At 46.8% G+C, this 14237-nt stretch overlaps 1 protein-coding gene across 1 annotated transcript; it reads left to right on the forward strand.

The window, feature by feature from the left end:
* The first annotated feature begins 467 nt into the window (after window positions 1-467).
* Window positions 468-2567, forward strand: LOC120651274. The gene is made up of 6 exons (XM_039928733.1): window positions 468-622; window positions 884-972; window positions 1077-1406; window positions 1498-1846; window positions 1939-2023; window positions 2133-2567. Exons 1-6 carry the CDS (start codon window positions 477-479, stop codon window positions 2322-2324), a joined length of 1191 nt encoding a protein of 396 aa, XP_039784667.1. The 5' UTR covers window positions 468-476; the 3' UTR covers window positions 2325-2567.
* Window positions 2568-14237: the final 11670 nt, after the last annotated feature.

The following is a 14237-nucleotide window of genomic DNA, read 5'->3' on the forward strand; positions in this document are numbered from 1 at the left end:
ACAGGCTGCATGAGTCAATTCAACCGTGGAACATGATGCTTTTACCGTGGGCTCTAGCTAGCATATCAATGTTTCATCATTTAATTGGAATGGATAGTTTTGCGAGTTTTGAATAAATACTTTGAAAATAAAGTAGGCGGCTTGGATAGTTTGTACGGAAATGGTCAAAAGTGCTGAGGAGAACGTCAAATAGATTTAACTTGATCAGGGAATCCAACACAAACAACTCATTAGCAACATTTAACTTCCGGCGCGGCAAGGTAAAAGTTAGACATCAAAAAATTCATAAAGGAGACAAGAATCTACAGGCAGTAGCAGAGTAGCTATCACACGCGAAGCAAGCTAAAAGGCCGAGAGATTCTTAAAGACTTCCACAGGGCAAAGCGATTCTCTTACCCTATCTAACGTTGCTTCTCTCAAAGACAAGGCCTTTCATGCCTTCGATCTCTTACTGTCTTTAACCTTTCTCTATATATATGCATACTTGCAGGCAACTTGGTGGTGAACTGCAAAGCTTACCACTCAAGTTTATGAATTCGGAGGAGTGCATTACAGATACGAAGAGCCCTTGGTTGTTCAGAAATCGATCTTGCACCATGGATGGTGACATGAAACATCTGCGGTAGCTTTGCAAGAAAACCTTTTTACAGTTTCATCTATTCGTCGCTCTATTTTGCTTCTCAAATTGTAACCTTTACGGCTGTTTGATTTCTTCGCTTTCTATTCTTCTAGCATTAGTTCTTCCATAAGAGATTTATGATCCTCAAACTGGAGCTGCCATAGGATGTTATTTTCAATATCATAGTAATAGCATCCGCAGAAACCATTTATCTTCTGTCGGAACCCACAACAATGTTTTGCAATACTGGTTTCCTGTCTCCAGGGTTAGGTTTTCTGGGGTGAGGCAGGAAGATCATGGTGGTGGCCACACTACACTAGTTCCATCTCAGCAAAGCACAAGTTTTGGTAGAGGTACAAAATGAAATAACTGATACAGTACATCTTATTGATGCTGAAGAGGTTGATGAAATCGTCGAGGGAAATGACTGATCCATGTTAGCGACGTTGCTGTCTAGGATTATTGAGTAATGCGGAGGAATACGATGCAGCATATGCAGCCACGGTGGCAGCAGCGGCGTATGCTATTGCTGCACGAGAGGAGGAGAGACTAGCGTCTCAAGAGAAGCCTATTGCAGACAAGTTTGGAACCGAAGGAAAGACCATGGCGGATAAGGTAACCTCTGGAAAGAAGCCTGCTTCACTTGGTGAGTCTCGGATAACCCCCGAGTCCAAGTCACCACCCAAGAGAGGTGAAAGCTTTAAAAGGCCTATTGAAGGCAGCCGATCTACAAAATGGTTTAGCAGGGAAGAGCCCATATACGATGCCTACGATGACGAACCAGGAGGTACAAGTATAGCATCTTTTTTTTGTTCTGACTTTATATAGCTGGAAAAAAATCGATCCACAAATAATGACACAATTTGAGTGAATTTAAGCTAATGTGTCGGTGAGGAGGCCGTTAAGACCGGCACAGAAGAAGCCAGAAGGTGCAATTTCATCTGATGAAAATGTAGCGGATAAGGTGTTGAGTGATTCTCCCCCAAGCAAAAAGAAGGAAGCTAGTTTCCCACGAAAAGGACCTGAAAAGAAAGGAAGCAGGAAATTTGAGCAAGATGAAGGGAATCAGATGCTGCCACCAACAGCAGCCGCCACGGCCAAGCCAATGAGCTCATATTCCGGTAGAGAGAGTAGAGTTGCCACCCCCCCTGGAATGGCCTTTTCCAGTGAAGTCGAAGTGATGGCAGAAGCTTGGGAGAAGGAGAAGTTGGCCAAAATCAAGAAGCGGTATGTGTTGACCTATTTTTGATGCTTACATCATTTGTTATAATACTGGTTTCAAGACAACATTCAACTGGTCTGCCACCAATTCGTGCTAGGTACAACGAGACCATGGACACTATTACCGAATGGGAGGCAGAGAAGAAGGCCAAGGCCAGGCGGCAAAAGGAACTGAAAGATGAGGTTAATTCACCACATAACTGCGTAACATTCCGTTCTACTCCATTAAATGAGGTTTCTGAAACATAACTTTGTACATCAATAAATTGAGCTAAGATTTCTTATGTTGCAGAGCGACTCGGAAAGAAAGCGCACTAAGGCCCTGGTGGAGTACAACGAGGAGATGTCGAGGATCAACAAGGTGGTTATAGCGTCGAAGTTGACGGCGGAGGAGAAGAGGAGGAATGCGGAGAGAAAGGCTAGGGACAAGGCACAGACGATACGGTCCACAGGGAAGCTTCCCCGGACATGTGGATGTTTCTGAAACCATATGCGTGTGTGAAAAAGCATCAGCATGGAGATCTACATTCCTAAGCAAATGAAACGCGGCACAATGAATATTTGAACAGAAAACTGGATTTGCTGACAATGAACTTTCCTCCGTTCTTCAGATCATAGCAGGCCCATAATCTGTGTATATGAGCACGTGTTAAGTTATGTACACATGGGCATCAAAGTTTATTCATGAGTGAAAGACAAACTATATAACCTTCACTGAGGGATTCCACTATTTTGCACAAAACATATGATAAACCATGATCCACCCTATTGGATCATAAATTCATATTTTGTGTTGTTCCAGTCTGTTTCATTACTACTCGAATGTCCGTGCAAAACAGGTTGAACTTGTGCAATTAAAGTAAAAGATCGTGCCATAAAGTCGCATCAGAATTTCTCGCAACGAATACACTTGATCCACCATTGAACCATAAACTCATATTTTCGTGCATTCAGACCGTTTTATTTCTACACAAAACATTGTGCACAATAATCCGAACAGGTGCAATTAATGGACAAGATCATGGCATGAATCCGCATCGATATTTTTGAACCCGAAATTCATATTTCGCAACGTTTCGATCTATTTTGTTACATCATAAAAGTCGGTGCAAAACGAGTGAAACTGGTGCAATTGATGTAATAGTTCATACCACAAAGTCGCATCATATTTTTTCACAATGAATGCACTTGATCCACCGCATTGCACCCAAAACTCAAGGTTTGGGTGCTTCGGACCATTTCATTATAGCATGAAAGTCGGTGCAAAATGAGCTGACCTGGCGCAATTAGTGCACAAGCTCGTACAATGAAGCCGCGTCAGAATTTTTCGAAATGAACGCACCCAATCCACCCCATTGGACCCTAAACTCATATTTTGCGATGTGATGGACCATTTTGTTACTGCACAAAAAAAATTTTGTTTCATGATGTAGCGTCAGATTTTATCGCAACGAATGCACCCGATGCAGCCTATTGTACCCTAAACTCATATTTTGGGCGTTTCGAACCATTTCATAACTTCAAGAAAGTCTGTGCAAAACGGGCCGATCTGATGCAATTAGGATGCATTTGGTTCGCTGCATTAGCCCTGGCCTGGCTCCTGGGATGTAGTTTCTCAGTGTTTGGTTGCTTTATGAGGTGCTGATCTAGGTCCATCTCGTGCAAAGGGCCCTGCCGAGCTTAGCTGCCGCAAAACAAAAATTATTTCTCTACGGCCTGGCTCGTGCAGGATGAGATCGAGTGCACCGAGGGCGGAGGCCATAAAATTAGCTGTACTCTTTACATTTTAACCCTTTAAGTGAAAGACTTTCACATTTAGACTCTTAAAGAAATGATTTGCGATTTTAGACCTAATAGGTTGGCGCTATAGATCATGGCACCGAGGTAGTCATGGGGCTGAGGTGCTCACCCTCGAACTGATGTGGCACTGTGGCTAGTACCTCGGCGCCAAGGTCGGCATCATATCTGTGCTTCCCGTGCCCGCCTCTCCTCTTCATCCGTCCTACCCGCCCCGCGCTTCCGCTCGCCGGCCGCGCCCCGCGCTTCCGCTCGCCGGCCGCGCCCCGCGCTTTCTGCTTTGGCTCTTTGGTTCCTGGATCTGATCAAGTTGCCCCCCTTCTCCGCTGGTGCCACTGCCTCGTAGGCACTGCCCATGGGAGCCAGCCTCTTTGTCGGGCTCATGGATGCCCGGTTCCCGAAGCACCGGCCGGGCTTCGCCAACCGGCAGTAGAGGGCCAGCTTGTGCCCCAACCGACAAATTGGATTTCTTGGGCCTTTCGTTTTAGGAATCGAAATGCTTCAATCTGGACTATGTTTTGCAACTGTATTATCCCATTAATTGGAATTCGGCAGCTGTTGATGTTTCTTAACGTCGCCACTAGGATTGTCAGTCCATAGCAACGCCACTAGGAAATGCCAGTGGTAAATCTGAACGATTACAGAAGGATCCACAAGAGCACAGATATGCCATTGTAGCATTACACCCGGAGAGTATTCAGGGTATCGTATTACATCTTCACGTAGCACACATCCCCCAACTGTTGTGGCGTTCGTCTGGCCCGGAGACACTCTACACCAACAGTTTGGCGCCCACCCGTCGGTTTGTTTCACCACACCATAGGGCGGCGAAGAAGAAGGGAGCCACCAGCGGCTCTTCGGCAGACACAACGACGACAACGACGATGATGTCACAGGATGGAGCCACCGTGATGCAGAGCAATGGGATCAACAGTGATAATGTCTCCATCGAAATGGTCGTAGAGGGACAACACGAAGTCAATCTGCTTGACCTCGGCATCTCCGCCGAAGATATTGCAATGATGCGAAGAATTGACGCTTGCCTCAAAGAGGTGCGGAAGACACAACAATTGGCCTTGGTGGCTGGAACATCGGAGCCATAGATGGTAACAAGAGCGAAGGCCAAGCAGGTCATGCATTCTGAAGCCGAAAGACAAGAACAATACAACAAGCTTAAAGTGGACGAGCTCCAATGCATAGAAATGCAGAAGAAGCTTTAGGAACAACGACAGATGTTGGACAAGATGCAAGCCCCACCAGTTCCGAAGGAGACCTCTACAACCAACCTACGCCAGCACGCGCAGCCCAGGGTTCACCCGATGATCATCCCGATCGAAGAAAATTTTGAGTGTTATGACTCGGAAGAACAGTACCACCGAAGAAGTCACCACCGAGGACGCCACCACTATGGCCCCCAAACCCCATTGTCCGAAGAACTGGAAGAAGTACAATGGCCTCACCGCCTCAACTCAGCAATGCTACCCCAATTCGATGGTGAGTCAGACCTGAAGGAATTCCTACTAAAGTACGAAGCCACTATAGAAGCAGCTGGAGGAGGCTCCGCGTGTAAGGCAAAAGCACTCATCCTCGCATTACAAGGCCTGGCCCAGTGATGGTACACAAAAATCCCTGTTAGGGACGCCACCTTCGGCCATCGACCGATGGTTAGCGGATCCGGCGGACGAGCAAAAGGAGCCAAAGCGGAGGCCGTCGGCAACCATGCCTTTGCCAGTTAGGCGAAGGGCGGTTGGTGCCTTCGCTCTGAGGGAGAAGACCACAAGCGCCGAGGGCGAAGAGTTGCGAAGCCACGCTGCGCGAACGGCTTCGGAGGAGCAGCGAAGACCACAAGCGCCGAGGGCGAAGAGTCGCGAAGCGACGCCGCCCGAATGGCTCCGGCGATGATGGCGAAGACCGCGCGGGAAGATAATGACGTCTGCGGTCGGGCCCAGGAGGCAGAGCGAGAGTCCAGCTGTAACCCACTGTGAAGTGTAAAAATACAGTCTTGTCCTAGGAATATCCTAAGAATCTAGCCGTTGAGGGGTGTTATAGTGTAAATTAAGGGAGACGGCGGACAAGCCGACGCCTATAAATACCCATGTAATGAGCATTGATGGATGACATTGAATACAGAGAGAGCGAACATTGGACGATTATACAAAGACCTCGCATCCACTCACGAAATGACTGCTTCACTCCATGCACTTTATCTTACTATTGTACTATTCGTCCCTCCTGGAGACACTTTCCACCAACAGTTTGGCGTCCACCCGTCGGTTCGATACACCACACCACATGGCGGCGAAGAAGAAGGGAACCACCAGTGCCGCTTCGGAGGACACGACAACGATGACGACGACAACACCTTCACAAGACGAAGTTGCTGCAACACAGGCCAACGGAACCAATAGCAACGACATCTCCGTCGACACCATCACAAACGGCCAACATGAAGTCAACTTGCTCGACCTCGGCATCTGTGTCGAAGACATCGCGGCGATGCGGCAAATCGACGCCCATCTCGAAGAAGTGCGAAGGACCCAACAACAGGCCTTGGAAGTAGGGCCTTCAGAGCCACATATGATAACGAGAGCGAAGGGGAAGGAGACCATGCTGTCTGAAGTCGAGAGACAGGAACAATACAACAAGCTGAAAGAGGAAGAGCTTCACTGCAGAGCGATGTAGAAAAAGCTGCATGAACAACGACTGATGCTTGAGAAAATGCAAGCACCGCCACCACCGCCAAGGGAGACAGCAACAACCAACCCACAGCAACAGGCACAGCCAAGAGCCCGCCCAATGATCATTCCAATCGAAGAGAACTCCGACCGATCCGAATCGGACAACGACGAGCATTAGCGAAGAAGCCACCAGCAAGCCGGTACCACCATGGCCCAAGGACTTCACTATCAGAAGAATTGGAAGAAGTACAATGGCCCTATCATCTCAACCCGGCAGTTCTGCCTCAATTCGACGGAGAGTCTGATCCAAACGAGTTTTTGCACAAAAACGAAGCCACCATAGAAGCAGTAGGAGGAGGCACCGTGTGCATGGCGAAGGCACTCGTCCTTGCATTATGAGGCCTAGCCCAGTGTTTGTGACACCTCAGGTGTTACCACATTTAAATACAATCAATGTACCTTAGTTAAAGTTAAAAGAAAAATTTGAGAAATTAATTCAAAGAGAAAGGATCAAATAAAAGACAAATCATACAAAAGAAATTAAAGGAAAAAGGAAAAGGAGTGAAAAGCTACTCAAAATTTAATTCAAAAATGTGCACAAAATTTTTGTTGGCTCATGAGAGGTGTTTCAATTGACATGTGCTCAATTGAACTTCAGCCAAAATCAAGTGAAAAACTGAATAAAACTAAAGTCCTTTTGTGCAAATATGCAAATGTACCAATAGATCAAAATGTGAGTTTCAAATGAAAATTTGCATATAACGAAAGTTGTAGATCTTGAAAAGTTATGCAAAAGTGGTATTCAACACTTTTCCATTTGAGCCCTCCAAATAGGATAAAATTTTTGTTTACCGAAAGGTCCCTGGAATTTCAGAAATCCCAAATAGGCCCTCACCTTCACCTCTCTCTCTCCCGGTGCTCTGTTTTCCCGCCGCCCGCCGCACGCCGCCGGTGGACTTCGTCCACCGCGCGCCCGCGGCCAAATGGACCCGGGAAGTTCCCCAGCGCCACCTGGCCTGCCTCTTGGCACCTCCTCACGCGCACACGCGTCCCAGGCCGCTCCCCGAGCCGCCACGACACCCCCCGCCCTCGCCGCGCCGCTGGCAGCTCCGCCCGCTCGCCGTCGTGCGCCCCTGAACCAAATCGACCTCCCCCAGTCGCTACATCCCTCACCCAGGAGCTCTTTGGCCTATAAAGACCCCCAGAACTCCACAGTCGCGCCCCTTCTCTCCCTTCTTCCTCCTCCCGCCGCTCCGCCATGGCCGCCGAGATCCAGCTCTCGCGGACCGGCTAGCCCAGCCCCACATTGCCCCCTCCGACCACCGCAATCGCTTCGCCACCTCTTAGTCACGCTCCACGCGCGCGGAATCGAACCCAAACCTCCTCCCGACGCCGTTCCCCTTTGGCGCCGCCGCCGGCGAGCTCAGGCTCACCGCGGACCGGCCAGCTCCGAAGGAGACCGAGCACGACAGCTACCCCAGAAGCATCCACGAGCTCACGCGGTTCTCGTGCGCGCCTTGTTCCCCTACCCCGAGCCCTCCTTCACCTCCAGCGCCGGCGAACCGAACAACCACCCCGCCATTGACGCCGACGAGCTCGAACCCGTGCACCAGACGCTCGAACGTCGACCAGGGTAGGTGTTCCTCGATCCCTTCTCTCCCACGCGCCTCCCCGTGGCAGCCCCGGTAAGCCCTGCACCGCAGAACACCACCGGCAAGATGCCACGGCGGAGAAGGCCGGCGAAGGACCCGGTTGTAAATTGTTTTTTTCCGTTTAAGGGTGTTTCTGCAAGTTTTTCAGTGTATACCAGTGAACTCCAAAAATGCGAAACAAATCACAGAAAAATCGGAAAAATGCAAACTCAACTGATCTGGATTCCTTGTAACAAGATCTACAAATTTTGTAACATTCACATTTGCAGAAACTCAACCTAATTTAATCTAGGGGAAAGAATAAGAAACCCACCTTATGCATGTTCACGAAGTTCTACTCAGCAAATGACCTTGATTTTTGGATATGTCATCACTAAGGGAATATTAAGATCACAGTAAAAAGATGGCACCCAACCAAAACAGTTACCATATTGGAACAATCAAGATTCTCTAATCTGTTGTTAGCTTTCTCGATTTAATTCTGGAAAACACATACATGAACTTGTTCTGTAATTTTTACTGCATTCTTGTGCCCCTGAATCCCTGCTAATATCTAAATGTTAGATTTATTAGAGTTCATTTGCTATATACCATGATTTATGCAGGTTTAATCAACTTAATTCCTCATATATAGTTCGTATGCTCAGAAAAATCTATATTTATTTCTGGAGTCTCTTTTTAGCTCTGTGTTCCTGTCTAAAAATTTTGATCTGCAGTTACTGAGTTTTGCTTTGTCGAATAATCATGCTTAGCATCTTAGGGCTAGGTTTACTATTTTTGTTCGGAGTAATCTACAATGTTTCTGATCATTATTTTTGGGCATGATCTTGTTTAGAGTATGCTCTACCTGTAATAAAAAGTTCATATGCAATACTGGTTAAATGTACCTTGAGAAATTTATGCAAACTTATGCTAAGTTAACTGAATAACTAATTTACCATAGTGAGTTAAATCTTGAAAAATTTTCTGGAGTATTTCTAACTCATGACTAGTCTATGGTAAAAAGTTGAGAGCCATATCTCTAGTAAAACTCTCTGTAGAATTAATCTTATTTAAAAGCTTGCTGTTTTTGTTCTTTTTATCACCTCAGTTATATAAGTGAATAAAATCTGAAAAATTTCAGTGCTGAGTATATGCTATGAAGTTGCTCTCGTAAAATTGGTAGCACCATAACCCATATTAAACGTTCTGTACAAAAAGATGAAGTAACTAGAGTGATCTACTTGCATGAATAGTTATAGTTTTTGCTTTATGGTTAAATGCTGAAATCTATACCATAAGTACTTATTTTGAATCTGGGTTACTTTAGTGTTTCCTCACTAGCTCATTAGTAAATTTGGGTTGTTACGAAATAATGAAAGCATGCTATGTGTTGAAATTAAAAAACGGAAACCAAAACCCCACTCATTCATGAAGAAACGTAGTTATGTTTACTACTCTATAAATGACTGCCCATGAAATAAACTGTTGAAGTCCTCACTAAGGTAACTTTTGTTGGACTACAACTTTATCGTGAAGGAAAGAAATTGTTATCCATGAATAACTCATAATCTTGCATTGCATATAGAAACGGTTAATCTCGCGGACGGTGACTACGAATTGGTGCCCGCGGACTCTCGTGCGGAGCAGGAGGTTAATCTGAACTGTACTAACTTGTCTCAAGACCTGGGCCAAGCCCCAGAGGCTTTTCTGCCTGACAGTGCCCAAGAAGGCAAGCCCCGGAGCATAATCCCACTATTTTTCCGAATTACCATTCAACTATCTATTTATTAATGTTTTGGTAATATTGTGTTATCTGCATTTAAGTTTTCTAGGCGTTGATCGAAAATCTTAGATGCATGATCCATAGGAACCTATGTTTGATACCGGATCCTTTTTATCGACTAGTTGCCATGCTAAATAGGTACGGTAGAAGTCGAGTGGTTTCCTGCCTCTCGCGAGCAAATAGGAATTGTACTGACTTTAATTCCTGTTGAAATGTAAGGACAACGGGCGGGGTTGTGTAGTTGTGATACCCCGCTGGTGTAGTCAAAAAATGGCTAAGGTCGCGGTGTGTGGCTAATTTCGTTAAGCGTTTGAAAGTACTAGCCACATACCGAGAAATATGGTAATCGGTAAGCTGAAGTACCTGATTGGACCGGCGAGTGGAACGATCTCGCACCCTCCTGGTAGAAGTAGGGATTATTTTTATGTCGCGACGTACGGGTGCAGAGTGGTCGGACTCTGTAGTCGGGGAGGGTGTTCCGGATCCACGGACTGGAAAGAAAGGGGAAAAGTAGCGTGGGCGGGAGCGAAGTCGATCCCCATGCGTGTGGTCTAGGTTCCCCTGGCCAGGTTGAAACTCGATTCGGAATCGTCCGCCTCTCACGGCATGAGATTGCTTAATGTTTTCGGTCACATAGAGTAACAAGTGGAACATGATGATGGTAATACTGCTGGTTGATTAAATGTTTGCTCTACCATGTTTGTGTAGAGTTAGTTGCAAATTTAGAATGGTTAATCCCACTAGAATCTGGCTAAGTAAAACCCGAAAGTAAGGATCAACACTTAGTGGCATTGTTGGCAAGGAAACCCCACCAACCAAAAAGCCTTGCATGTCTAGTTATCGGACAATGTTATATCCGGAGACGGGTCAGTCTTGCTGAGTATTAGTATACTCAGCCTTGCTTGTGGCACTGTTTTTCAGGTACTAACTTTGAAGATCTGTTTGCAAGTCTTACTTGGCCTTGTACTCTGCCCCCGGGTTGGTCTGTTGAGTGGGATGGCCCTTCAGCTGGAGCTAATCACCCTCTCGCTGAGTGACGCATTCGTACGGGCTTTATCAATGCGTCACGTTATCTCGCTAGTTATCTTTTATTGCTTCCGCCGAACCATGAGACTTGAATAATCTGAGTAGTTGGAACTCTATAGTACTTTGCTACTTTGAACATGGTTTGTAATAAATTTCTTTCCGCTGCAATCACTCTGAGATGTATGAAATGTTCTGTGTTGTAATCTCTGGGCTCACCTTCGTGTGAGTGTTGTCTGCTGATCCTGGAATAGCGTGGCTTTTATCGAGGCTTCACTCGAGGAACTACCGGTGAGTGCCAATTTGGGTCAGAGTTGCTTAGCAACAAAGATTAGTGCACTCGGGCCCAGTAGTTTTGGGTGGTTCCGCCACAGCTGGCATCAGAGCTCGCAGACAACCTACCAGAGATGGCAACCTCGGTTTTCAAAACAACAATTTAAAACTCGACTTCAGAACTACTAAAGTTTTTGAAAGAGTTTAGGACCTCCAAGGACAAGTCTAGGACGTAAAGGCCTAGGGGATCTTATGGGTATAATCAAGTGGCTTATTTCGTATGGCTAACTTCCAGCACATTACTTTTCAGTAATTAAATTCCGCAATTTAAATTCTGCAACTACATCATCGCCACGAAGGTATGCTTACTCAGTCAGCTGAGGGAGTCTGACCTTCCCGTCGGTGATGCGAGCCGAACGCTGGAGCTCAAGCAGTGGCCTACTTGGGCTACTGCCCATATACCAACTTCGGTTGATTATATGGGGAGTAATGGTTCGAAATTGAAATTCAATTCCCCGTCAAAGACGGTACTCAGTCAATACGTTGTTTCGATAACGTATGCTTAACGTTGTCCATACGGCGGTAATTGTATGGATGCCGATTCTATAGCGATCGGTAATGTATGGGAACGCTTTCGTGAGTGCTGGCACGAAAGGTTCATTTTATATACTGTCAATCTTCTGCAGGTACGCTAACTCGAATTCGAAATCTAGGCTATCTAGCTATATCGCGTAGATATATAGTGAGGGACGTAATATGTATGCCACCAAAGTCATTGCGTAAGACTAAGGTTACTTGGCAATTCTTTTCCTTGGAGAGGAATAGGTTCTGCATTCATTCTCAAAAAGGTTAGCAAATAAATCTCTGGAGAAATCGCAAGCAAATCAGCTAAAACACTATCCTAAGGAGTATCCAGAAAGTCTGCAACCTGGTTTCCATGAATTTTAACCTTCTATTAAGTTACTCAAATCGACTTGGGGTAGTAAGACTAAATGATGTTTCCTAAGTTATCAAGCTGCTGTAAAAATTTGAAATTTTTTGAAGCCTTCTAGCATGGTATTTGTATTTTTGGATCAACACTTTGTAAAACTGCTAACTCGGAACAGTATAGACAACTGAAATTTTTTGACCCTTATAAGTTGTCCAAACGAAAAATCGTTCAACATGAAAGTTGTAGACAACTAAGTGATGATCTTACCCTAAAACTTTGAAAAAAATTTGACGTCTGGGTTGAGAGTTAGAGTCAAAATGCACCCTCTCTGGACACTCAGTTTTCCTGGTTGACATCACTCTGATTACCTGAGCATATCACCCCCATGGAATCCGATTTGAGCTTAGTGATGACTAGATGAATCGTTCCTTATTATCAGACTGATCTTGTGTAAATTTTTGAAGCAAGTTATCCACAGTTTTGGCCATTTCTTTTACTGTCCAGAATTAGTAGTCCTTGTTACCATCAGCTGATCCATCGGTCTTTTGTTGGGACAGATGGAAGAGCTGCTGGTCGTTGACGCGCAGGGGCACGTGCACTCCGCTTGCCTGCACTGGGACAGGTTTCCCCGCCGTCTTTGGGAGCTTTTGAGTGCAGCCGGTTACCTCCAGCCACCGGTTTGCGATGGCCACGAGTTTGTGGAGGACGGAGTTCATCGCTGCAGTGTGACGATGGTGATCCCGCAGCACCCGCTCAATGGGTGGGAGCCGATCGTGACTCAGATGGTCGGTCACTACCTGCTGGACACTTGGGAGCTTACCGCCATGAGGGCGATGACCACTTTTTGCTCTTTGCACCCTCTGGAGGTGGTTCTGACTACGTTCGGGTTGTTCCCTGCACCTGACCCGGCAGACCCGCTTTGGCTCGACCGGATGGCACACGTGGACGTGGTCGCTACCCTTGACCCGGTCGGGGCACTTCGGACGACAGCGATGTGCTTGGACGGTCTTTACAGACTTCACACTTACCAGAGTTACGCCGTCGCTCAGTTGGTGGACCACGCTCAGGCCTTGCACCTGGCGGTCCAGCTGAGAGATGGGCAGCTTCAGGAGGCTAGTACCGAGCTCGAGAGCAGGGCTACTCTTATCGCCCAGCTCCACGGCCAGGTTCACGTGCTTCAGGACACGGTGTCGGATCGTGACGCTACGATCAACTTCCTAGAGGACCAGTTTCACGACCTGCAGCTTGAGTTGGATGAGGCCCAGGGGCAGCTCCACGCGATACAGCACGCGCAGGATGCCCTTCACGCACCTCCCGACGAGATGCAAGTGGACCAGGAGGACGAGCCCCAGGAAATCGAGGGCGTTTCAGAGATGGACTCTGAGGACCAGGCGCCGCAGCCCGCACCGGTTGAGGTTCACACTCCCGCGGCGAGCGAGGCATCGGTCAACATGTAGACCGAGGCGCTGTTTCTTAGCTTTTGTAGACTCCTCTTAGTGTATCGCAGGAGATAATCGCAAATTACAGAAGCTCTGTTTTCTGTGAAACAGAAAAACCAGAGGAGGAGTAAATGAATTTTTCGACTAACCTACTCTGGAAATGTGACTTTGTGATGACTACCAAAGTTGTAGATCATGACATTATCTATCTCCTGTAAAAATTTCAAGTTTATATCATGTACAGAACTCCAGTTATGGGCGTTTTTGTATCACTGGTTTTCTGCACGACGTGATTTAAGCAATTCCGAATATTTACATGTCATCTTGAGTTGAAATTCCCATTCGAGATGATGATAATGATGGGTCTAATGCAAAAGTATTCACATTTCAGATGGTGGGATCGACTCGAGGCACCCCTAGTGGTTTTGGAGCCGGGGGGAATGGCGATCCACCTCCACCTCCTCCACCAGTGGGTATTGCTGAGGTTCTTGCCGCCCAGACGGAGATTTTGCGGCAGTTGGTTCAAGCTCAGCAACAACCGCGGGGTGGGCATCATGCTCATCATGCACAGGAAGCGAGCTACCAAGATTTCCTCAGTACTCAGCCTCCGCTGTTCAATAAAGTGGATGAGCCTCTGGACGCGGACGCTTGGATTCGCACGATCGAGTCCAAGTTTTCTCTATTGACTACTCCTTGTTCCGAAGCGAACAAGACTCGCTATGCCGCGCAGCAGCTTCGCGGATCAGCTCGTATGTGGTGGGATCATTACCACGGGATGCTACCAGCTGATCATGTGGTGAACTGGAATGAGTTCAAATTGGCTTTTCGAGATCATCATA

This window comes from Panicum virgatum, chromosome 9K, assembly GCF_016808335.1.
Source record: "Panicum virgatum strain AP13 chromosome 9K, P.virgatum_v5, whole genome shotgun sequence".
Classification (NCBI taxonomy): Eukaryota; Viridiplantae; Streptophyta; class Magnoliopsida; order Poales; family Poaceae; genus Panicum; species Panicum virgatum.